Source organism: Balaenoptera borealis (genome assembly GCF_965194805.1).
Source record: "Balaenoptera borealis genome assembly, chromosome: 13".
NCBI lineage: Eukaryota > Metazoa > Chordata > Mammalia > Artiodactyla > Balaenopteridae > Balaenoptera > Balaenoptera borealis.
Window position 1 is genome coordinate 2,759,036 of NC_138870.1, and position 27,258 is coordinate 2,786,293.

Consider the following 27,258-nt stretch of genomic DNA (forward strand, 5'->3'; position numbering starts at 1 on the left):
ATTTTAAAACCTATTTTGTAATAAATATGCCACAAAAAAAATTTACTATGCAACATCAAGTGAAAAGTATATTCTTCAAAAAAGTAATAACATTCATTTTACTCTTGGTGTGACAAAGAAATGATGTTTAATTTTAGGAAGCTACAATTCTTTTAATAAATGAAAACCTGGCAAAGAGAGTCACCGTTGTATCCACTTCCTGCCATAAATGCCAACAGCAAGTACATCCAATTTCAAGTTCCTCTGAAGCCAGTGAGTGGGCAGAAAAAAATCATAGCCAAAATGGGAAACACATGGTATTCATTCTTTGAAAAAAGTCAGCAGTGGATGACAACCAGGAGGGGAAGCCATCTGTCACAAGAAAAGGAGGTGGCAGTAGCTATCAAGGACTAAAACATGCCACCTCAACCGGGGCAGGGTCAAGTCTTAGATTTTAATTCCAGCTAACTTTTGTAATAAGCAACAGTCTTCAAAATTATTAGTGTCAAATTATGGATGGAATAGGTAAGAAGAAGAAAAATCTACCAACACAGTTCAATTCTACCAACACTGTAACTCTTGCCTTGCTATGAGGAAGAGCAACAACATAGTAGATGGAAATCACACACACGTAAAAATCAGAACAAGTCAACACTTGGACAAATTCAATTTCCTCTAGTATAAAAAGGACTGGCGGTTTTATCTGCGTTGTATTTCTAGCCTATAAACACTGGCCCAAAATGAAAAAGGAGAGCAGCTTCCCGAACAGGAGAGTAAAAGTGAACCCAAGCCAAAAATCACCTTTGCCACTGCCCCACCCTTCACCTAGCCCTCCAGCCACCCTAGCCACGCCCAAGCCCTGCAGAACACTGGAGCTCCTGCTTCGGGCTCCACCTTTAAAAAGGTAAACTCTTTGGGCAACTTCAAAGATTCGAAAAAATAACCTTACTGAAGTGTCAGGCTTATCTTCTCTACGGTCCTAAACCCACTAAAATTGGTTTCAGACACAGTAGGCTTCTAGGCTTCAAAGGATCCTAACAGTGAGTGTCAGTTACCATAATTTTTAAATCTCAAAATACAGGTGATGTTTAATTCAGATAAAGTGTAGCCACTAGACCTCTATTTACTGAAAGCTGCATTTTATACTGTCGTCAGAATGTATAAAAGCTGTTTCTGAATACGATACAATATTTGTGAAATTAGAATTGGTCACACTAAGTCCAGTTTAGTCCCTCACTTGCTAACATTCCTTCCCTCATTCTAGCGGTTTCTGAAACCTCACTTCCTCCCCTCAGAGCCTTCTTCCCTAAAAGGAAGACAATGATTTCCTCTAGAATAGATTCATCTAAATATCCAACTACTGGTGATTCAATTTTTTTTCAGACTTTGGCATACAAAACCATATTTATTCTTTTTTTTAAAACGCCATTACATTTTTTAATTAAAACTTATCTGTTTGCATCAACAAAAGTTTAATTTTTAATATAATCGACTTGGGAGGTACACCTTCTGCTCCTTAAGAACAAAATAATAAATGTTTATGATGACGGCGAAGAACACAGTTACTCTCTACCAAGGTAATAGTTATTATTCTAATTATACCAAAAATTAGACAATACGGTCCAGAAATGACCTTCACTATCTCAAAAGTTCAATAAGGAGGACGTCAATAAGTAGATCATCTCAATCAACAAACCTCTGGGAACAATCTACGGAGTCCAACGAACAAAAAAGTTCATGAATCATGAAGCAATCAATGTTGATTTCTTCATTCTACTCCTCAATAACATTTTGAGCAACTATAGCATAAGGCTACTTCCCTCTTTCCCTGAAATAATTAAGGTAAATGTGAAGAATGCATTTAGTGTCCTGAAGTGTCCTATTTGTTTCTTCTTCCTGACCATCTAGTACAGTAGTAAGGAGCACAGACGTGGAGCTCAACTTCTGGGCTTGAATCCTGCCTCTGCCACTTAACTGCTGTGTGACCTTGGGCAAGTTCCGTATTCTCTCTAAGCCTCTGTTTCCATATCAGTAAAATAAAAATAACAGTACCTACCTCCATAAGATTGTTATGATTAATAATATAGGCAGAGCACATAAAATGGGGCCTGCTTCTTAGCAAACACTATACAAGCTATTACTACTTTGAGTAGTAGTAGCCGTTAGTTATCACTACTTATTCTGTTGTCTAAACCAGATGTCAGCAAACTTTCTCTGTAGAGGGCCAGATTAAATATTTCAGGTTTAAAGGACCATATGGACTCTGTCACAAATACTTAACTATACCACTGCAGTGGGAAAGCAGCCATAGACAATACACAAATAAATAAGCATGCCTATGTTCCAATCAAACTTTATGTATGGACACTGAAGTTTAGATTTCATGTAATTTTCACATTCACAAAAACTACTCTTCTTTTGATTTTTTTCAATCATTTAAAAATGTAAAAGCCATTCTTAGCTTGCAGGGGATGTATGAATCCTCTGGACATGATTTGGCCCACAGACTGTAACATAAAACCCCTGTTGTAAATCAATGCATCTTAAATGCCAGTCCGTGACCAAGTTTCCACCAATCCTTAATAAAATCGTCACTGTAAACTTAAAAGCTATATTTTCTTGGGAAGGACTGTTCTTTACTCTGTAATTATGCAATTCCAACTCCTTTGGTGTTACCATGTTTTTCCTCTTATAAAATGATACTACGAGTATGAGGTCATTTATCTTTTTTTAATTGTCTTTACTTGACAATCCCATGCCAGGTCTGCCCCACTACTTTTTTGGGGGGTGTTGGGGGTGGTGGTGGTTGTTTATTTTACTGGTGTGTGAACTCCAAGTTCAGGAATCATTAACCTAAAGCTTTCTGCCTAATCAAAACAAGAGAAGTAGTGATATGTGTCACTGACACCTGCTGATAGTTAAACTAACCAAATTACGACTTTACCATCTGCTAAGCTGTTCACCTGTATCTCTTTTCTCGGCCCTTTCTCTTAACGTTGACTCCTTCCCAGAAGCATTTGGATCCTATGATACTTCCCATCTTGTATTTCCTCCTCCAAATAAAATATTCACATTTAATAAATGACTATGTACATGTTAATCTTTCAATAAATATTTTAAACAAGTATCTGCATTTCACTCAGTTGTTCTTAGTTGAAAATGCCACAATGACATTTTATTTGGCTTTGTAACCAGAAAGACCAAGATCTGTCACTTCCCAGATATGAGATGTGAACAGATTACTGTCTTGATTTTTAGTTTCTTCACCTATAAATGAGGACAGTATCACTTCCCTACAGGATTTTTGTTAGAATTAGAAATAACATATGAAAGAATCTAGTATGGCATTTGTAAGTGTTCTATAAAAGTAGTTATTAACATGTTCATTGGGTTTCTACAGGAGGTACTCAGAGATGTACTTGACAACAGTGTCACTGTAAGACTTCATTTTCACTGACAAATCTACTACACTATTTTTAAAGGTACAGTAGATGATATATAAAAACCAAAGAGAACACCACACGTAACACTACATTTTTAATGGCAGTGAAGTAATAACAGAGATAATGTGAGCAAAGAGCACTTATTAGTGACATATATTAATATTTATATAAAAATTTCAGCTAGAAAAAAGTAACAGCATAGAAATAAATAGTTTTAAATAAACACAAGTAAATATAAACATTCTGTGCTGTCCATCCTCAAGAATTCTCCACTGTTTTGTAAAGGTTAAGTCTTCTTCATACAAAGTCACATAGTTTAAATTATTTACAGAGAGTTTTGGGTCCAACTAACCAGCCAGAAACTCCTTACCACAGAGATAAAACAGAGCAGTAAAAAAATTATTTCCAGCAATATTACATTCCTTTTGGGAAAGCACTCTATAATTCATGGATGAGTCACTGTGGAAATAAAAATGTTAAATAATGGGTAAGACTGTAACTGAAAATCCTGAGAGCTAATTACCCTACTCAAAGTTCCTGGTAACTCCTTCAGGAATATTAAGGCTACACTGGTAATAATTAGTTACCCAAATGAAACTTATTATCCATTGTGACCCACTTTCTAGAAAAACTGTATAGGTCCCATGCTACTGCTTCCCTCCTCACAGCAGATTATAAGATACATCCCATACTTCAAAAAATGTTCTACAACATTCTTTGTATTTATGAAATATGAGACTTGGTTCCAATTGGCATTGATTGCTCTGTATACCTATTATGGCACTTAGTCTTGTCCATAATTTTATACATATTATCTCCTTTAATCTCATTTAATTATCACAACAATCATAAAAGCATTTTCTCCATGTGACAACCGATGAAACTCACAAGAAAGCTCTTTGCTCTTTATATGCAAGCACTGATTTTATGCTGCCTACCTTGGAAAGGACATCAATAGTCAAGTATTTCTCATTCCCAGAAGGGCCTACCTTGGTTATGTGAATCAGTCTTGAACCAGGGCATTAAATCAAAGTGAAGAGATTCTTAGAGAGAATTCCATTAGGAAAACTGACAAAAACAAATCAGATAACTGGTGGGACTTCCCTGGTGGTCCAGCAGTTAAGACTCCGCACTCCCAATGCAGGGGGCCTGGGTTCCATCCCTGGTCAGGGAACTAGATCCCGCATGCCGCAACTAAAGATCCCACATACCACAACGAAGATCCTGCACGTGGAAACGAAGATCCCACGTGCCGCAACTAAGACCCGGCACAGCCAAATAAATAATAAATAAATTTTTTTTAAAAATCAGATAACTGTAGAAGTAAGAAAGAAATCTCTAGAGACCACCTTGTCCAACCCTCTAGGGTTTACAGATGAGAAAACAGGTCCAAAAAGATTAAACCATGTACCCATGGTCACGCACCTAGTTACTACTGACTGGCAGAGCCAGGATCAAAATGAGAATGCAAGTCTCCTTTTTTAGAATCAGTGTCCTATCCACTACACCAGTGATTCCCAAGCTCATCAGACCCAAGGCCACCCTTCCCCTTCTTATAACAAGTATTTTGTAATGTGCCCTTTACTATCTTAAAATAAAATTCATAGATAATAAGCCTACCCTCACATACAATCCAAAAAAATAAATACAATGCTCTGTGAAAGAAAGATAAGGAGTTTTATAATAAAATAACATGTATTTTAACATGTGAAATGCTGACATGGGCATGTGCAGAGAGAGGCTGCTTGGTGGATGCACTGGTCAACAATGCAATGTTGCTGCTTAAGTCATTTTCTAAAATAATAAAAACTCTACATAAAGTTCCAAACAAAACAAAGCACGATCTTCCATCAACTTACACAGTAGTCCCAATGCTAGAAAATTCAATGTACACTGCAGCTATTCAAAATGATGCTAATGTATTCATGCCCATTTATGTATATAGTTAGGATCTAGGCTCAGGTAATTATAAACAGATTTCTCATCTATACAAATTTCTGGCAAGACGTTTGAAAATCATATGGAATAAGGGAGAATTTTTCAATGCAGGGCTATCCTAAGCATTTCAGGGTATCTAGGAATCCTGGGCCCTCTCTACCCTAAATCCAAAAACTGCCTTCTGCATCCAAATTATGCTTCCAGCCGATGTTCCCAAAACTTTCCAACAATTGAGAACAACAAGTACCTATCACCAAAAATACCAAGAGAAATTCAGGAATTTATCCACTACTATTTAAGTAGATTCTCTTTTAACTGCTTCGTTTCTTGAAAATGCTCTGTACCATGGGTAGCATGTTTTCTCAGAGAAACAAGAAATATACCTCATGAAATTACAGGATAGGAAAGGTTGGAACTCATTAAGTATGCTTCTCTCCTAAGAATTTGGCACCTATGCTAAATGCCTATGCCCATCAAGAGCCATGTGGCTCTTAGAATAAATTACTAATTACTCAGATTATCCAATCTATGAAAGATAATTAAAACTAAGAACGTTTTCTGAATATATTCTTCTACTTTCTCAGTAGATTTTAAATCCTACACTACAACAGTTTTCACTTAGCTCCCAAAAAAATGTTTTTCTTTGAAATAGAGTGAATTCTGTAGGACATTTATAATGTAAACAGTGCAATTGTGTAAAAATAAATAAATAAAAATAGTATGCTTAAACAAAGATTTATCTGTGAACAGCTAATCAAAGCAGATTTGCTTTCATTTTAATACCATTATCTCAGACCAACAACAGGAATGATACTGGTGTACAAAGAATAATACATATAAATACCAATCCAAAAGTCTTTACAGATGGTTTGTAAGTCATCTATAACATACCATTATTTATATTTTTTTGACAATGAAAATATCTGAATTACAGACACATATCTCTTCCTAGATTTCACAAAACATAGAAGGAGAACTCAATATAAATAATGAGGAGACTTAACCTGAAAAAATGTTTCTCAGTTATGCTTTTAAGGACAAAGTTCTTCATCACAAAATTTTACAGCACAGAGGAAAATTTAAGAGGTTAACTTGTCCAAATCCCTGCTCTAAGGCAAAAAAATGTATTGTGTGATAAGCCAGTGGATGCCAACCTCTCATCATATCTTATGCTGGCAGTATCAGAAAATAAAAATACATATTTTCTCTTTTTTACTATTCAGAGAATTTAAAAACCAAATCAAGATGAAACATACAAAATAATAGGCCTAAACATTCACAAGGTAACTTTAGCAGAAACCAGCACATATCATGGGCTCTGCACTCAACAACAGCTCCCTATTTTAAGTTTAATGGGTATTCCTCAAGCACAAACTAGTTAATTAAAAAGTTACATAAAATTTTCCATGAGAATGGCTTAATATGCATTGCCTGCCAATATTCTTAGTCTTTAAAATTGAGCTCGCTCTCTTTCAGAATTTTACAATGCTTTCTAATAGTTAAGCAATAGTAATACAGATTCCCACTGTCAAGGAATTCTTGATGATTTGCTCTCATTTTCAGGGCAACAAATTATAATGTTCAAGCACTGCTCACAAGTCAATTTTTAAAGTATGCAATAGTTCTTGAAGAATTTAAGACCTCCTTTATTTAAGGTTATGGATATTAAATGGCTCCCAGAGAGTGAACAAATTTAAAAATCACAATTACAACCAAAAATTGATCAATATATCCTTTTCCTTTTTTTAGTTTCTTCACAGTAAAAACTGGGTAACTGATGAGACAAAGAAAAATCCTTACTGCAAAACATTCAATAAGGAGAATATTTACTGGTTAGCCAACTGTAACTACTGGCTAAGATAGCCCACCCAAGGCACCTCTCTAATGACAGAAAAATATATGCTATCAACAAACAGCAACAAGAAGAAAACATTGGATCTTTTGACCTTTTTCAACTTGTTGCTATTCCTTTCACTAATGTTTCTACTAAGGGGTACTATGTATTTCTAGAAGTCTATTATCCTCCTATTCATTTTACCCTACAAAATAAGATACAGTGTGAAAAGAACAATCCAGGAGAAAATGTAAGTATTCTTTACATAGATCCTCTAAATCACTAAGACACTTTAATGTTAATGTTAATTCAGGAGTCCAAAAATTCAAGAAAACAATTTACCACCTTAATAGTTTTCACATTGCTTACAGCTTTATTTCTAGTTTAAGAGCAGTTCAGCAGAAAAATACAATGATACAAAGGGGGTGCTCAATGTTTGTTAAATCAACAATATTAAATATTAAACATTAAAACTAGTATTTAAAAACAGACGAACACTTTCATAAGCTTGTCAGAAAAAGGGTGGCATCTCTAACCACGGTTTATATCTGAGAACGCACAACCAAAACAATTAAGGACAGATCTCAAAGCAGGAAGTTTCATTCAATGCACATGGATAAATTCATTCCAAAACTTTGAAGAAGCACTTTTCCAGCTTTCTAAAACAGCAAAGCTTTCCATTATTTAATACTGTCTGGGCTGAATTTTGGTATTAGGTTTTATCCAGTCTTTTCCCATTATTTACTATTACTGAAGAAATAGTACAATTTCCTAAACCATGGCGAAGAAGCAGAAGCCTTGCTGATGTCAAAGACCACAACGTTTTATTACAACACAACAGATAAGAGAAGAGGGGTATTATAGCTAAAGAATAAACTAATCAAGACCCTTAGTGGCAACCTCTTACCAGAGTCAGAAGACCCCAGTAAGGCCTTTAGACTTGTAGTCCCTTCTGCCTGGAACATTTCACCCCAAAGAGTCACATCATTCAGGTCTCTCTTTCTCAGAGGCATAAAGCACTTCTGCTGCACACTGAAATACAATGGCTGTCTCAACAAGCACCATTTTAATTTAAAAGACTGAACTCACAACCAATGATTATTCAGACTCAGGTATACAGATAAATTTTTCTCAAAATTTAAACTGACCTGTCAACTCAAAGACAATAACTGGCAATACTTCTTGCCAATGATAGAATCCGAGTTTCAAGGAAAACTCAGAATTTTGGAAAACTTGTATCTCCTGTCTGGTGAGCTTACCAATACTTGAAGACATTTCTGATGAAATAGGAAGTGTTATTAATGAATGAATTTTTAAAATCTGTCTAATGAAATGTGTCAACATTTGGAAGACCTACATAACTCAATGAACCAATATTTTCCAAATGACCAATACACAGTGTTACAAAAGCAGGAGAAGGCATATGTATTATTCATGTATATCCTCTACATGTAAAAGATCTGTTCGAAGTGCAAGACAGACCAATTTATTTTAATGTAACAAAGTATGGAAAGGTCACTGATAGGATTTCAGATTCCACACTGCACTAACTGTAAGAAACTACCACTCACTGATGAAAATGTTCTAAAATTACATTATGGTTTTGATCGCACACCTCGCAGTAAATTTACTAAAAAAATTAATTGAATTGTACACTTAAAATGGATGAATTTTATGGCATGTAAATCATACCTCAATAAAGCGTTAAAAAAAAAAACTACCACTTGTCAAATTTTGGTGTGGTTTCAACATATCCACGGGCTCCCCTGGTGGCACAGGGGTTAAGAATCCATCTGCCAGTGCAGGGGACAGGGGTTCGTGTCCTGGTCCGGGAAGATTCCACATGCCACAGAGCAACTAAGCCTGTGCACAACTACTGAGCCTGCACTCTAGAGCCTGCGAGCCACAACTACTGAAGCCCACGTGCCACAACTACTGAAGCCCGCATGCCTAGAGCCCGTGCTCTACAACAAGAGAAGCCACCGCAACAGAAGCCCACGCAATGCAACGAAGAGTAGCCCCTGCTCGCCACAACTAGAGAAAGCCCGCGTGCAGCAACGAAGACTCAGTGCAGCCAAAAAGAAATTTTAAAATATATATATATATATCCACAATTATCTGAAAAGGCTTTTAAAATACTCCTGCTGGGGGGCTTCCCTGGTGGCGCAGTGGTTGAGAGTCTGCCTGCCAATGCAGGGGACACGGGTTCGAGTCCTGGTCTGGGAAGATCCCACATGCCGCGGAGCAACTAGGCCCGTGAGCCACAACTGCTGAGCCTGCGCGTCTGGAGCCTGTGCTCCGCAACAGGAGAGGCCGCGACGGTAAGAGGCCCGCGCACTGCGGTGAAGAGTGGCCCCCGCTTGCTGCAACTAGAGAAAGCCCTCGCACAGAAACGAAGACCCAACACAGCCATAAATAAATAAATAAAATAAAATACTCCTGCTGGGACTTTTCTGGTGGCGCAGTGGTTACGAATCCGACTGCCAAGGAAGGGGATACAGGTTCGAGCCCTGGCCCGGAAAGATCCCACATGCCGCAGAGCAACTAAGCCCGTGCGTCACAACTACTGAGCCTGCGCTCTGGAGCCTGTGAGCCACAACTACTGAAGCCCACGGGCCTAGAGCCCATGCTCCACAACAAGAGAAGCCACCGCAACGAGAAGCCCGCACACCACAACGAAGAGTAGCCCCCGCTCGCCGCCACTAGAGAAAAGCCCGCGTGCAGCAACGAAGACCCAATGCAGCCAAAAATAAATAAATAAATAAAAAATAAAATAAAATACTCCTGCTTCTTCCAACTACTTATTTATATGAAGCCTGAGTTTCTTCATATACTTCAACCCAAACAACAAATTGCAACAGACCACTGAAAGCAGAAGCAGATATGACAGTTAGCTATCATCTATTAAGCCAGACATTAGACTTGCAAAACTATTTTTCATTAAAAATGTTATTTATGCTAACATTTAATGTGTTCATTATTTTTAAATATATCAGTAAATATTTTTTGAATTTCTATTTTAGTCTCCAATATGGCAAATATTGATAGATAAACACCTACATAAACAAAAGCTACTTGAGGTTCCTCAATAATTTGTACAAGTGTACCGCATCCTGAGGCCAGTTTGAGAACTGATGCTAAAGGGGACCATACCTGAGTGCCTGAGGGCTCATCCAAAATCAGAACAGTTCCAAGGGTGGTTTCAAAGCAAAACAGGTCCTGCATATCACATGCTCTGGAAGTAAATGAGCCACTAGCCACAGCTAGGGATGGTACAGTATGCACATCAAGGCTGAATTGTTTCTCACCTTCTCAACCTACAAGGTCCACAGATGAAATTAAGCTGGACAGGTGTCATTTCAACCAAGTATTCTCTACCAATTGTCAAAATGCAACAGAACTTACCATGAGCCTATTAGGTAGGAAAGACTGCCAGAACAAACAGAAAGGGAGGTAGTTTCAGTAAGCATTACTGCTGATAATATGGAAAAATAAAAGGAACACATCTATGTTAAAGACTAGCTTTCCAACTCCAGAAGGAAAAATAAATGTTTTTGGAGATGCACATGGCAGCACAGAAAGTGAGAAAAAACAGTTCATGAAAGATTTCTAATCTTGTCCTTAGGGAAGAACAGAACATTTTCAATATGAAGATAATCATTTTCTTGCTGAAAGCACATTTCCACAGTACTTCTCTTTTTGACAAATTTACTCCAAATTCATCATGCAGAGGTACCTAATTTCAATGAACTTGTTAACTAAAACAAAATAAAGGACGTCTATTAGCAAAAGTTTGTTCATGACAGGAATATAAACATTCACCTTTCTAAATGAAGAGTGACTTTCAGTAATCGAGAGAGTCACTCAAGATATCTACCATCAAAGAGAAATACCACAAGAAAGACAGAAGACCAAGACACAGACACAGCGGGTGATAAACCATACATAAAACATGTGCCGTTTAATGGCTTTTCTCTTCCTCTCCACTCCTAACTCCCACAAGTAGGGACATTCAGCTTGTGGGACTGAACTAACTAGATCAGTAAAATTTCCAGCATTAACAAGCAAACATATAACGACATCCCTGTGCCTGTACCTGAGGTCACAGTCACTAGTCTCTTATTTCCAAATGCTTACGAAAAACTTCTCCTCAAATAATGAAAACTAAATTCACCACTTCTTACCCTTAATCTAGTTCTACTTTCTAATCTCTAACCATGTATCATCAATGGCAAAAACATTTCCTCAGTCTCAATACCACAGTTCATCGCAGTCTTCTCTCTTGCCATCACAGTCTATATCCCAATATCTCTTTGAAAATACTTCGTGGATGTGCACCTCCTTCCCCATTCCTATTACCCAAATAAATCCAGGCCTCCTGCAACGAACTCATTCGCTTTCCCTGCCTGCCTTCCTTCAATCTGCTCTGAAGACGAGCAATAAAAGCTGCTCCTAAACAATTTTTTTGGTTATGTCATTCATTCCCTTGTTAGAGAACACCGTAGGGCAACTTCCTGTTACTATCTTCAAATTCTTCTTTGAATAAGTCAGATTAAGAAAGAAAAAAGTTACACACTTTTAAAGGATGAATTAAATTCTACCTCCATAAAGTTGTCATAAAGGGAGAGAGGGAGGAAGCTAGGCCGGGAGCAGCAAAAGAGGGTGGGAGGAGGGGGAACTCTCTAAATGGCTGCCAGAGAAGTCACTGCAGGCACCCTGCAGAGCTGAAAGACCAGGAGCACCCACATAGCTGTCAGAGGCATCTGGCCTCCCAGGAACCAATTCCAGTGATGGTCAAGCACTGGACTGTGAAACTGACTCTTGCACCAAACGGATATAGCTTTGTTAGAAAATACATTCCTCCATGGAGCCAGAACCTAAAACCTTCGTATCTGTACTCATTTTTCCAGTACTAGCTTTCCCAAAAAAATACCAAAGAAGAAAGAAAGGGAAAAAACTTCCTTCTTCATGGCTGCCCGTCGAAACACAGAATATAACTAAAATGCCACACGTCTCTCCTTTAGAGTTCCCGCAACCACTTGTTATAAAGCATGGTTTCCAGGCCCCTCCAATACTCTTCCGGGCAAATAGAGCAGTGGTAACATGATAGCAAGTTCCAGGGACAGCATGATTTTAAAAACTAAAATGGAACTATGACCTCCCTTGATCAATATTAGTGTAACTAAAAAAACCAAGTTCATTTCCTGGTTTCTTTTGCACGAAAGAATAAAAAAAGGGTTTCCCAACTCATATCTAAGCTGCCATCTTCATAGATTCTGTAAATTAGCAAACCCATAAAACCAATTCTATCACTGAGATGAAATCACACATTAGACCACACTGCAAAATGTAATAGAGGGGAAAGAGAGACTGCAATCCTCTGGTAACTTCTCTTATTTCCTCACAAATAAGCCCTGTCAGGTACTTGTACAACAGTTTTTATTAGATTCACTGGATCATTTTCCATAATACTCCACTACATCCCAGGTAAGCAAATTTACCAGCTCTACAAGAAGGCAATTTCCCACACGCATTTATATACCTTCGCACATGACAAAATCCAATGGATGGGTAGCTTATATTTCTATAAGCTGCACATGAACAAATTTTGCTTCTCAAAATGACTGTTAACTCCCCAAAAGGAGCATATCTATCTTACATTTGACTTAGTTTTCTCAGGACATTCCCCACAGTGCCTCTAACACGTGCCATTTCTGGAATACCAGAAAAGATCAAATCTATCTGGAAAAGAGACTAGACTACCGATTTATCCACAGTACTCTGAATAATCATTCATAATTCATCTCTGTGTTAAAACGGGATTATCAAAAAGAAAAGTTAAACAAATAGTCCAAGACAGAGATCCCAGATTTTGAAATCAGACGCTAAATGACAGTGAAACAATTAGCAACCTCATGAAAAAGCTTATTTAAATTCAAATAATAATGGCTTTCACCATGCGACAAATCAAGGTACAACCTAAAATTATTAAAATGTTAATAGTCATGAGTGTCCAAACAGTGAGAACAAATGACAAAACAAAGATTTACAGAGAGCAAGTCTCTTTTTTAATTTCTAAACTTCAAATTCTCTTGATCCTTAAATAAATAAAATCAAAATCAAAAAATCAGAATCCTGAATAAAATCAAACTCCAAGAGCAAAAAAATACAAAAAGCAAAACATTAAACTCGGGCTTCCCTGTTGGCGCAGTGGTTGAGAATCCGCCTGCCAATGCAGGGGACGCGGGTTCGAGCCCTGGTCTGGGAAGATCCCACATGCCGCGGAGCAACTAGGCCCGTGAGCCACAACTACTGAGCCTGCGCGTCTGGAGCCTGTGCTCCGCAACAAGAGAGGCCACGACAGTGAGAGGCCCGCGCACCGCGATGAAGAGTGGCCCCCGCTTGCCACAACTAGAGAAAGCCCTCACACAGAAATGAAGACCCAACACAGCCAAAAATTAATTAATTAATTAATTAATTTAAAAAATTTGCCAAAAATGTCACCCGCTGCCTCAAAAAAAAAAACAAACATTAAACTCACTTGCCATACTATAATATTTTTTTAAATGTACTGTGATCACACAAAATTCCAATGAAAGTGGTTTAAAATAATTATTTTAAAAATAAGCTTCCAACTAAACATACAGGAATATTACAAGGCATAATAACCAAAAAGAAGTATGACAGTATCTTTATTAGATGCTGGTTAGAATAAAATTAAAAAATATAAATCATCCAAAGCCTTAGCTTTGCAATTCAACCAAGCTCACAGCTGGACTTTTATTCTTCATCAAGTAAACACACCAAAAGCCTTCCTCATTCTCAATTTAAAAAAAGAAAAAGAAAAGGCTTTTCCTGTTAAAACATATATTGTTCCATTTCTCCAACCACCAGTACTTGAAAGTTCAGTAACAAAAGGAGTACAAAGCATAAAAACAGCTGGATATTTATTTTTGAAACAATCTTCTAAAAGGACTTCCTAATAATGAACCATACACATTAGGCAATTCTAAGCAAATGTGTTTTTTCATGTGATAGGACTCTAGACCAAGATCTCTGTGGTCCAATCAGATCAAACATTTAGAATGTGTCTAAATCCCCAATCTCAAACTGAAATGGGGAAATTTGTTTAATTACTGTAAATCCTATTAAACCAATCTTCTTTGTAAAATGGAAAATGTCCAGCCTCTGAGGGCTATGGAGGGTGTAATGAATGCAGAGTTTAATTAGGGCCCACTGCCGGCTCACTATAATCTATTAATTAGCATTTTCAGTTCTCTGTATCTCATTGCAGTGTCTCACTTTACTTTAAAATTGCACCCTTCATTTTTTGGACCAAAGTTATACAATTTTAGGATTGTGTGGTAATTATAGTGGGTGCAGGAAGAATACACTCCTGCCAGCACTGGTGTGTAATTAGGGCAGGGGGTGGAATCTCGATAAGGCATTGTTCACCCTCCTTCAGCGCATATGGTTTTTTTGGCATCAGAGCCCTGTGGACTGTTTCACTTCCTCTGGACTAAAGTGCTGAGTTCCCACCATAGTCTTTTCAGAAGATTCAAATATTTGCCTTTGAATGTAGCTTGATAATTAGAAAGGTTATTGTCACTGCTTTTTATCCACACAGCTTTTAAAGTACAGGCATAATTAGCTGCCTGAATTATTTGAAAATAAAGAAGTAAGCCAATAATTTTTTTTCCTCGTTAAAATGGACTGGAAATTTCCAGGTTGCTGGATAATTAAAACCGTCTTGGTGATAGGCATATTTTCAGCATCATCAAAAAGGTACACTGAAGGCTAGCTAATTCAATGATAAATTCAATAACCTCAATTTAACATTCAACTTCTACCAAAATCTAATTTATATTTTATATATAACCAATCACAGCAAGTTGCCTTTCTTCCACCTTAAATCCTCAAATGTGAAGAATTAAAGAATTTTTTCTAAAAAGGATCCTGAAGTTAAACTTTCCTAAATGTCAAGAGAAAGAACTGCTACTCATTGTTGGTACTTAATAAATATGTACATCATCAATGTTAACTTTTTAAAATTAATTTCCGTTCTGTACTGTCAACATATTGATTTGCCTTGTGATAGGTTTTTTTTTTAAGATTGACTTTTTTAACATTTACTATGGTAAATCTTAATGCTATACCCCACACTTAAGTTACATAGCCTGAATAATTTTGATAATGGATCTTAGAGCATGTGGCAAAATTACATTCTCATAAGAAGTGAAAAAAGATAATATATGCTGAAAGAAAAGAGAGGAAGAGAAAGAGAAGCTAGGGAAAAGAAACAAGCAAGAATTGTGAGCAAGCAGTCATGGTAGCCAGAAACAAATTAAAGCACAGGACCAATCTGGAAAAGGCGAAGAAATGGAGAGCACAAAATACTAAGAAAAACAGGAAGAAGGAAAATAAATGAACCAAGAAGGGAAAAGCCTAAGAAAGAAAAGAGAAAGAATGGCTCATTTCATTTATGTACATGAATTGTTTCATACATACAGAATACAGAAAGGCAAACATATATATATAACTAACCTGGTTTTCCTCCTGCACAACTCTATACTGTTCCTTCCAAACAGTGATTTTGGAAGCTTCATCTTTTCTCAGGGCTCGTTCTTTCTTCAGCTCTGGGCTCCAGAAGGTCTTGATGCTATTCATTGAAGAACTTAATTTGCTCTCCTTTACTTCCACGTCCTTTCGCAAGAGATCATTTTCCCTTAATACTTCCTTCAGCTGTGTCTGCAGATCCATGATTGTGTTATCTCTTGCTTGACGAAGAGAGTGAGGAACGGTGGATGCCATGCTCACAGGAGGGAGGTGATGCTCTCCAAATGCTATGGTGTCGCTAGCAACCCCACTGCTAGCTATATTGGGGCTACTGCCCATAGCAGTCATCCTCACACCATAAGGCAGACGTCCTCCAGAACGGCCAAGTGTCATGGTGCTTTTAGGTGTTTCTGAACCCACATTTTCATGGTCACTTAGGTACATAGGGCCAGAAGTGGCATAGGCAGCATTTAAGGACTGGATATTCTCCATTGAAAGGGTTTTCCCACTGCCACCTCCGACACTGCTTCCAGAACTCCCTCCTGTACTATTGGTTCGACGATGACCCAAGCGAGGGGAACGTGGAAGCCGAGGTGATCGCCCAGGGCTCTGGTTGCTTGGTTCCACCTTCCCAACTGAGCGAGCACTTCCATACATGGTTGCAAGATGAATTCAGGTGCCAGGAAAGGTGTAAAGCAGAAAACAAGATACGGAACTCTGTGAGGTTTCTCTATGGCTATAAGTCTGCTGAAGGCTAATCAGAAATACCAGGTCCTCAGCTGTCCAATCTTGAAGAAATAGCTTACACCATATCTGTAATGAAAAGATCACACATTAACTCCTCCAATAAGAAACACTTCCCCTCTCAGACACTCTTCATTGCCCCCCTTGAGCAAGACCTCCCCTTCGATCATCTATTTGCTCCTGTCCCTGTCTACAGCATAACTTATTTCTCAGTAAACATCATTGTAAAAACACTCAACATGTCTCAAAACTGAATACTGAAACCATACCAAGCAAAGGGAAAAGAAAAAGAGATAAGAGGTATAAAGATTGGCAAGAAAAAGATAAAACTCAGTGTTTGAATATATGATTTTTCTAACTGGAAAATCCAAGATCATCAGCTGACAAGTACTAGAACCAATAACAGAACTCAACAAACTGCTTAGGCACAGATCAATATATACATATCAGTACTTTTCTGTACACTAGTAATAACAACTAGAAAATGCAATTTAAAAAAAATCCCATTCACAATAGCAACAAAACCATAAAGACACTTTGCTATATAAATATAACAAAAATGTGCGAGAATTTTTGGAAAAACTACAAAACACCCCTGAACAGAAGGAAAGTTATCCATGTTCATGGATGAGAAGACAAACATTGTAAAGGTGTCAGTTCTTCCCCAACTACTCCACATGCCAATGAAAATCTCTACAGGATCCCTCACATAACCCAACAAGCTGACTCCAAAATTCAAATGGAGGAGTAAAGGTACAACAATAACCAAAACAATCTGAAACAGAGGAACAAAGGAAGATGTCCCCTAAATAGCAAGACACATTATAGGTTCATGATCCTTTATTTGCAATGCAAAAATGTTTTAAAACTCTGAAAATAAGGTTTTTTTTTCTTTTTAATTCATTTACTGGCAAAACCTGGCATGATTTGATATGAGGTCACTTATTGTTTATACGTATCTCACCTAGTGTGATTATTCGTACACGTCACTGGGAAAACAATGTGTATGATTACAGGATACTGCATAACGCCACTGGGCATTATGGGGAAAAAACCTGGACTCCAAAACCACATCTGACCCCTAGGATTTCTTATAAGGACTCAGAGCCTTTTAAAGCTATAGTGATTAAAACTGTACAGAAATGGCCAAGAATAGGCTCTAAATTATATATGTGAATTTAGTATATGCTAAAAGTAACATTTCAAAACAGTGAGGAAAGGACAAATCATTCTATAAATGGAGTTTGAACAACTGGTGCTCTTGGAAAAAAATAAGTTACATCCCTACTTCACACAGTACCCAGAAATAAATTCTATGTACCCATTAAAGATACAAATTTTAAAACTATTGAAAGTACTAGAAGAGGGACTTCCCTGGTGGCACAGTGGTTAAGAATCGGCCTGTCAATGCAGGGGACACAGGTTCGATCCCTGGTCCAGGAAGATCCCACATGCTGCGGAGCAACTAAGCCCGTGCGCCACAACTATTGAGCCTGTGGTCTAGAGCCCGCAAGCCACAACTACTGAGCCCGTGTGCCTAGAGCCCGTGCTCCGCAACAAGAGAAACCACTGCAATGAGAAGCCCGCGCACCGCAACAAAGAGTAGCCCCCGCTCGCCACAACTAGAGAAAGCCCGCGCGCAGCAAAGACGACCCAACGCAGCCAAAAATAATAAATAATTTTTTTTAAAAGTACTAGAAGAAAACTTAGGTGAATATCCTTGTGAACTTGAGTTAAGGTAGGGCTTCTTAAATAAGAAACAAAAGGCAAAAAAACAAAGAAAAATGACTAATGTTCAATTATGTCAAAATGACAAAATACACCAAAAATTAAAAGAAAAACCAAACCCTTGGTGAAAAAGTATCTAACGTATGTATAAAAATTTGTATACAAAATACATAAAGAATTCCTACATGAGAAATGCCCAATTTGAAACAGCAGTGGTTAGAGGGGAAGGTAATTTGCCTTCTAAGGTTGGGGGGAAATGTTTGTGGAGGCTTTAGCTTCACTTGTAAAGCTTTAGACTCACAATAGTCAAATGCTTGAATTTTTTAATAGGAAAATATGTTCATATTCTACAAGTATAGTAATTAAGACAAATTTTAAAAACACATATCATAGCTATCTACTTTCTACACTCCTCTCAAACCTAAATCAATACGGATCTAAACTAGATCTCTATGATTTCCTAATATCATTCTACCAAAGAATTGGCTTAGGTCAAGGAACAGATTTCAACATATTAAATAATATTTTAATATGCAATTGAGAATGCAATCCAAGTAAATCACATGGTCAAAAGATTTTAAAGGGTCTAAATATTTGAACCAAACTCAAACAAGTTAAAGATCTTCAGAAATATGAATATACTGGCAGTCTCGTCTCTAGAGATCCAGTAAAGATAGACCTAAGGTAACAACAAGCAGGACAGCAAAAACACAGAGTCTGAGCCTTCCGTCTCAGAAATAGCAATAGTACACCAAGTTCAGATATTGCAATATTCTGCTAGTAATGTTAGGAAATTCCTTCCCAGGACTAACCTAGCTCAGAAAGTAAACATTCCTTTTCATGATTAATCTGGACTGTAAGGTAGGTGACATACTACTGTTCAAGTGAATTCTATTTCAAGACCAAAGAGGGATGCAAAGGTTTTTCTTTTTGTTAAGTAATCTGAATATTGCTTAAAATAAGAGAGCTATTTATTACCCAGAATCCCTTGAATGATAACAGAAGCTAACATATAGTGTTTACCATATGTCAGGCACTGTGCTAAGAATTTTATAAGATTTAATCTGATATTTATAAGCCCCCTACAACACAGGCATTGTCGTTATCTCCACTTTACAGACGAAGAAAGTGAGGCCTATAGGTGTTAAGTGACTTAGCTATTAAGTGGTAGGTGCCCGAATTCCAGAGCCCTGGAAACCCTTAACTACTATGCTTATCCACCATCATCTGCTGATGTTAACACCTCAATTGTCCGTAGGATATTAAAGGCCTCCAGTTTTAAGGCAGGGTATCCTGCTAATCTAGGACTCTAAACCTAAACTTTAAGGCACACCTTAGGTTTTCCATGGTGTAATGCTTAAATAATCACATTTATCTTTCTATTAAGGAGAAAGTCTTTTTTAAAAGATGGTGGGCAAAAAGAACAAAATAAGGAAAACTAACAAAATAAAGAATAATAATTCAAGAGTCTCAGGAATCATGCCATCAGAACTTTAAAGTGCCACAGTCAAGAAAAAAATTCCCAACTGTGCTTTTGTGCAAAACTCTATTTCCCGGTAGTCAAGTAACTAAGCCACACTATTAAATAGGCTAAGATCTAGCAACAAAAATCCACATCAAGTTTTCAACATTAGCGGGTGCACTCTAATGTTCAAGCCACTTTCAGACCCAAAATGGCATTTGCATGTGGAGACTTTTGTTGCTATCAGAACTATATTCATTTCTACAACAAGAGAAGAGAATTCACCAGCTCTGTCTAAAGCCCTCATTCTGGCTTTCTAATATGAGCTTCAGGAAAGACTGGGTTTAAAAATGTTTAATTTCTTTTAAAAATCTGCCAGATCCACCACCACCAGATAATAATTCTTGCACTTTAAACAGCTAACAAAAAAGAATTCTGACCAAAAAAAAAAAGTTAAGCCATATGATTCCATTTATATAAAATTCTAGAAGGACTCCATTATGACAGAAAGTACATCAGTATGTGCCTGGGGCTGGGGCTGAGGGATGCATGGATCATGAAGGGGTAGGAGGAAATTTTTGGAGTGATGAAAATGTTCACTATCTTGACTGGGGTGAGGCTTCCCAGGCGTATACAGGTCAAAACTCATCACACTACAGACTTTAAATATGTTCAGTTTATCGTACATAAATTATACCACAAAAGTTTAAAGAAAATAATTTCACATTCCAAACTCCCCTGCCCTTGATTAATCCAAAAGAAACACCTTCACCAATTACCTACCTGGAGTCCCGACTGCTGCTGGAAAAAATCATGCAGCTGTTCAGTTTGAGCCCATAGTGTTGGCCCCAGAGTCCTACGAGTCCCTTAGTTTGCTTCCTATCCAATATTTTGTTAGCTCCCTATCTAGTATCTGTTGTGGTTACTTCAAACCTTCTCCTTCTACTTATCAGCCAGAACACATGAGTCTCCTGAGTCAGAGACAAAGAACTTTATTACTCACAGCACAGCCAGCAGTATGAGCATCCTGTTACCCCCAAGTCCCACAAGGTGACACAAGGGGGCCCAGACAGATGCTACACATGCAGTGGATTTGCAGAGGAACGCTGAGTTTAGGGAATCCACCACTTTTACAGTAAGCAGTAAGTAAGCCTGGTCTCCCCCAATGGGAGACGTTACCTCATCCCTCAAGGGGGCTCGCTGCAAACACAATCCTGAGAAACGGCCCAGGTTAAGAGCAGTCAGGCCCTCGCATTCAGGGCATGCAGGAAAGAAGAGACCCATGGAGGACTCACTCTCCCGACAAGTATTTGTGGTAGTTTTAAGGTACCTGAATAAAGTCTTTGATACTCCTCCCTTCAAGAGGGGAAGCAAAATTCCTCTCCCTTTGAATGTATACTAGACCTAAAGGATTTGCTTCTGATGATGTATCACTACCAAGACTAACTCATAAAGACACTGGGGCTTCTGTCTTGGTCACTCTCTTGGATCACTCGTTGTGGGGGAGTTAGCTACCATGCTGTAAGGGTACTCGAGCTACCCTACAGAGAGCACCATGCAATGAGGAACTGAGGCCTCCTGCCAACAGCCATGTGAGACGGCTTGGAAAGGGATCCTGCCACCCCAGCCAAGCCTTCAGAACTGCAGACTCAACTGATATCTTGACTGCAACCTCATGAAATACTTTAAGCCAGACCACCCAGCTACGCTCTTCATAAAAACTGTGAGTTAATGTCTGTTTTTTTAATCCAATAAGCTTTGAGATAACTCTTTATACAACAAGAGGTAACTAACACAGCACTGTTTCCTGAAACTTTTGTTTCAAGTGTGCATATGAATACACATGTGCGTACTGGATCACAATTTAAAATGTGTTTCTTTTTATAGGTTCTAAACAATTCTCAACACCATTGCCAGAATGATCTTCTAATACAACAATTATCCAAGTAAGTCAGAATCCCTGTTACCCCCAAGTCCCACAAAGTGACACAGAGGGGTCCGAACAGAACCCTTCAGGGGGTCCAAGAGAGCAAAACTATTTTCATAATATTATGACATTATTTGCTTTTTCACTGTACATTCTCACAAATATATAGCAGTGTTTTCCAAAGGCTACATGACATGTGGGATTATCCCAATGACAGCTAATGGAATGTGTACTTGTGTACTCTTACGTTCTAAAAATTTCTGTTTTACTTTCTAATATGGTAAATAGTATAGCCTACATAAACAAAAGCTATTTAGACCTTCATAATTTATAAGAGTGTACAGGGATGCTGGACCAAAAAAAAGTTTAACACCCACTGCTCTAAAATTTAAATATGACATAATCGCACACATCTACATACTTCCTTTGATGGCATCCCAAAATGAGAATCCAAATTCCTTGGCACTGCATATAAAAATTTTCTTGATTTGGGCCCTGTCTACCTCTCTAGACAGGTTACTTCTTAACCACTCTCCTTTTCCATGTGCCAACCAAGGTCAAGTACCTGCAATTTTCTGAAATACCATGATCTCTTGCTTCCATGACCTTCCTCTTCCCCATCAACTGGCTAACTACTTACTACTCATTCTTCCAAACTAAGTATAATAGTCACAATCCTACACAAACCATTAAATCCCTCAGTCTAATTTAGGTGCCCCGCTTATGGAATCAGGGGCTTTTAAAATAATATACTTACTATGTTTTAATTAACTACTTCCTTAAAGGCAAAGGAATGCCTTATCTCCAAAACCTAGTACAGTGCCTAATACAAATCAAGTATGCAAAAGTGTTTGCTGACTCCACAAGTTAACCTAAATACTAGTAAAATTCATTAAGATAGTTCTTATACATTCAGAAGGTGGTAGTAATCTTGAAATTAGTTTATAGGACCTGAAACTAAATGCAATTAAGACAAATATAATGAAAGCCTTTTGAACATTTCCTTCATGTTAATAAACTTTATTTTAAAATTGTAACCGAATTCCATGAACTGACAACCTCCTTCTCTGTATTTATTGCTATGTAGTTTTGTCCTCTAGTATCATGTCCTGAAAATCATAAAGAAACTTACTGAATAGTCAAGATTTCAATTTTTAAAAAATAAATTCTTGGGACTTCCCTGGTGGTCCAGTGGTAAAGAATCCGCCTTTCAATGCAAGGGACGCGGGTTCGATCCCTGGTCGGCGAACTAAGATCCCACATGCCACAGGGCAACTAATCCCACCCGCCACAACGACTGAGCTTGCCCGCCTCAACTAGAGAGCCCACGTGTCGCAAACCACACAGCGCACGCGCTCTGGAGCCCGCATGCTGCAACTAGAGAGAGAAAACCCACACACAACTAGAGAGAAGGCTGCGCACAGCAATGAAGAGCCCCCGAGCTGCAATGAAAGATCCCGCATGCCTCAACAAAGATCCTGCGTGCCACAACTAAGACCAGAAGCAGCCATAAAAATAAAATAAATAAATAAATAATAAATATTTTAAAAAATAAATAAATTGTTCTTCTTGCATGAATAAGAATAGGGAATTCTGTACCCAAATCTTAATTCCAAGAAAACAGCATAAGCTCAACAAGAACAGACTAATACCCCTCATCTTCTAAGAAAATTTTTTAATTCATACACACACACACACAAACACAGCAATCATGCAGAAAATATCGTGCCTATGTGTATGTATCTGTTCTCAATACTGAAAAATCTCTTGTCAAGTTAATATTATAGCAAGAGACTTATCAACTACCTAAAATGAGTTGTTTTATCCTATATTTTGAGTTTTAAAAAATACCTAAAGGGCTTCTTGGGTGGCGCAGTGGTTGAGAATCTGCCTGCCAATGCAGGGGACACGGGTTCGAGCCCTGGTCCGGGAAGATCCCACATGCCGCGGAGCAACTAAGCCCGTGAGCCACAGTTACTGAGCCTGCGCGTCTGGAGCCTGTGCTCCGTAACAAGAGAGGCCGCGATAGTGAGAGGCCTGCGCACCGTGATGAAGAGTGGCCTGCGCTTGCCGCAACTAGAGGAAGCCCACGCACAGAAACGAAGACCCAACACAGCCAAAAAAATAAAAAAATAAAAAAATAAAAAAAAATACCTAAAAAACCAGCACAACATTTAAATCTCTGCAAGTCTGCTCAGATTTAAGTTTTTTAAAAAGTTCCTAAAATCTAATTCTGATAAGAACATTACCAGAAATCTGGTGTATCTTAAATTTGGTGTTTATTAACAACATAGTTCCACCATCAATTCCTACTTCCATATTCCCATAAAAAATTTACAATTTTTAGAGCTCTTCAAGTTCACCAAAGAAGTATTCTTAACTCTAAAACAGCATGAAAGCCTTAAAATACTGGGGCTCCCTATCAAGCGAAGGCACAACTGTTTCTCAGAAAAGAAAGTCAAGAAAACTAAAAAGAATTCAGTTCTGGTGACATACACCTATAAGCAAAGATTTTTTTCTAAGATATACAAGACAGTCAACATTCAAAAAGATAGGTTAATTTTTAAAACAATGAAGTCACTTTTTTCAAACTTACCCAAATGAAGTGGAATGGCAAAAGTTAAAAATATAATTCCAAATCATGAAGTAACAGTGCTCAGGATACAGGGACATGGTAGTTTTTATATTTTCCTCCTTAATTAACACTGCTGCCCTCTGTATTAAAGCATATTAGTAACACTCTGCTCAAGTATGAAACCAAAAATGTAACCTGAAATCTTTTCTACAGGGTAAGTGTAAAAATGTGCAAAACAAAATGCAATGCATAGACCTTAAATATTTACATTTCACCCTAACAAGACCCCTGTGAAGTAATGCTTATTGTGCTTATTTTCTCAACCCAACATATTTAAGGGATATGACACATTATCATCATCAGTAACAGCAGTTCATTTTGATAGACATTCTGAAATTGAGGGTGGGGGAACATGAGGTCAGAGGGTTATTTTTCATTTGATAAGAGCTCCATATTCTAATATCCTACTGTGGACATTTCATATAAATACAATATGAGGCCTTTTGTGTCTGGTTTCTTTCATTTAGCGTAATGTTTTCATGGTTCCTTTATTTTGTAGCATGTATCAGTACTTCATTCCGTTTTATGCTGAATAGTATTTCACTGTATGGATATTCTACATTTTGCTTATCCATTCATCAGCTGATGGACATTTGAGTTGTTGATATTATCAATAATCCTACTACAGACATTCGTGTACAAGTTTCTGTGTGGACAAAAGTCTGCAACTCTCTTGGGTATACACCTAAGAGTGGAATTGTTTGGGCAATATAAAAGCTCTGTTTAGGGAATTCCCTTGTGGTCTAGTGTTTAGGATTTGGCACTTCGACTGTCCTGGCCCGGGTTCAATCCCTGGTTGGGGAACTGAGATCCTGCAAGCCACAAGGCGCGGCCAAAAAAAAACAAAAACAAAAACTCTGTTTTAACTTTTTAAGAAATGTCAAACTGTTTTCCAAAGCATCTGCAACATTTCACATTCTTAGCAGCAACCTATGAGAGGCCCAATTTCTCCAAATCATCACCAATACTTGTTACTGTACGTCTTTTTTATTACAGTCATCCTAGTGAATATGAAGTGTTATTTTATTGTGGTCTTGATGTTATGACTTTTCATTTAAATAATAATCTTAAAAAAATCACAAACATATTTGGAGTCATTTGGTGTACTTTTTGGTACACATTTTGGTATTATGTGTTATTAACGTATTTAACCTATGACATTAAATGTTACTATTAAATGAGTGATACATGCATGTAGAAATAAAAATTCAAACAATGAAAAGTAAAAGTCTCTCCCCACTGAGTTCTCCTCATTAGAGATAACTACTTTTAACCATTCTGCTTTTAATTCTAGTGGTTACCTCCATAACTCTAAATTATTTAACTCCTAATCACTAAATTTAATCTCCATAACTCTAAATTATTTCTTCATAACATTTATTACCATATAATACGCAATTTACTTCACTTCTCTGTTTACTGTCAGTCTCCTTCACTAGAGTGAAAGCTCCGTGAGGACAGTGACCGTTCCCTTTTCTGTTCACTGCTGCACCACAGCACCTAGAATGGGGCCTGGCACATAAAAGGTAGTCAATAAATTTATATTAAATTAAGGAATAAGTATCTACTTCTTGATTTATCTAAATCTTTAAATACATTTTCTTGAGTCTCTCCCTATAAAAGGTGAAGAATTTTGTTCGTAACTCTCTTTTTTTCCCAATTTTTGTTGAATTATAGTTTAGTTTTCTAATGATTATCTTCATAATTTTAACTAATATAACTTAACTTTCCTCCATAAAATTTACACTGTTAACCTCCTACCACCATCTCAGTATATGATGAGGAATAGAGAGTTCCAATACACCCAGCTACCTCACATTAATGACCTACACCACTACTTTTACATTGTATAGGTATGCAACATTTATTCTCTGATCTATAACTGTCTTTTGTCTACAAATCAATTCTGAAGACAGAAAGCCAATAAATAGTTTACAATATGATGATAACGTAAACAACACTCACTGCAGAACCAAGTAGTAATTGGAACTACAGAGAACACACAATTCCATTTGTTCCCTTCTGAGGATTTACTACAATTTACAATTACCCTCTTTACATGTTGTCTGTATTTCTTATTACACCATACTCTATGAAAATAGGATTTTTATACACACACGCCCCCTTGTTCATTACTGTATCATGCACAGCCCTTACTACTATACCTGGCACACAGTATGCATTCAATAAGTACATGTTTGTAAATAGATGGATAGATTTGTGGAAGGAAGGGGAGGGGAGAAAAGAAGAGGGAAGGTCAGATCATCAAGGATATCAAAGCCAATCTACTTTAGACATTATCTTTATACAACATCCATCCTCCAGCATCAACCTGAGACAGAGTTAAAGTGGAAGGAAATGAATCTACATACCCCATGAGATCTATCAGTCAAGCAAATGTCAACTAAACACTAAGTTAGAATTTTTTAAAAAGTGGTATTCTGTTTCTGTAATTATAAAATTTTTAAAATTTTTATTGCTTTTAATAACTGATTTCTCCTATTTTTAAAACCCTTCTATACATGGGGGCAGGAAGGGGGTGGATTTTGAGTTTTTTTTCTCCCTTGGTTCTTCAGTACAGTTCCTTCTGAAAAACTTCAATCTTAACTGCTAGAAGAAAAGTGCTTTTTCTATCCCTTAACCAGAATATACAGATGGCCATAAAGAGGCAGTAATAGAATAATCCACTTCAATGCCTCAAAAGGAACTAGGGAAATAAATGTTGCTGAGACAAAACAGAAAAACATGGAAGGTGGAAGAGGTATAACTGCAGAGGTCAATTCTTTGTGTTCTAAGGTTTTTCTTGACATTTTAAATCCTACTACTCATATTCATTACTGTATCACCATGAGTTCTTAAAACAGCAACAACAAAACTGAGTTCAGACCTGGCCACTACTATATACTCACACCACAAAGCCTGTCATCTAGGTCAGGAAAACCATAAACGGAAGAATACTAGAAAATTCCAGGATCATTTTTCCCTACAAGAAAAGCACTGGTTCAAAAATCT

General features: G+C 37.5%; 1 protein-coding gene across 21 annotated transcripts in view; it reads right to left on the reverse strand.

Moving 5' to 3' along the window:
• ERC1 (ELKS/RAB6-interacting/CAST family member 1) overlaps nt 1-27,258 on the reverse strand; it is a 417,262-nt gene that overhangs the window by 369,276 nt on the left and 20,728 nt on the right. For all 21 annotated transcript variants that reach the window (XR_014233070.1, XM_082349076.1, XM_082349081.1 and 18 more), the window contains exon 2: nt 15,739-16,563. Coding sequence is in view for 20 of the 21 variants with exons in the window: in XM_082349076.1 (XP_082205202.1) it covers nt 15,739-16,407 (669 nt within the window). In the remaining variant the exon portion in view is untranslated. The remainder of the gene's footprint in view (nt 1-15,738; nt 16,564-27,258) is intronic.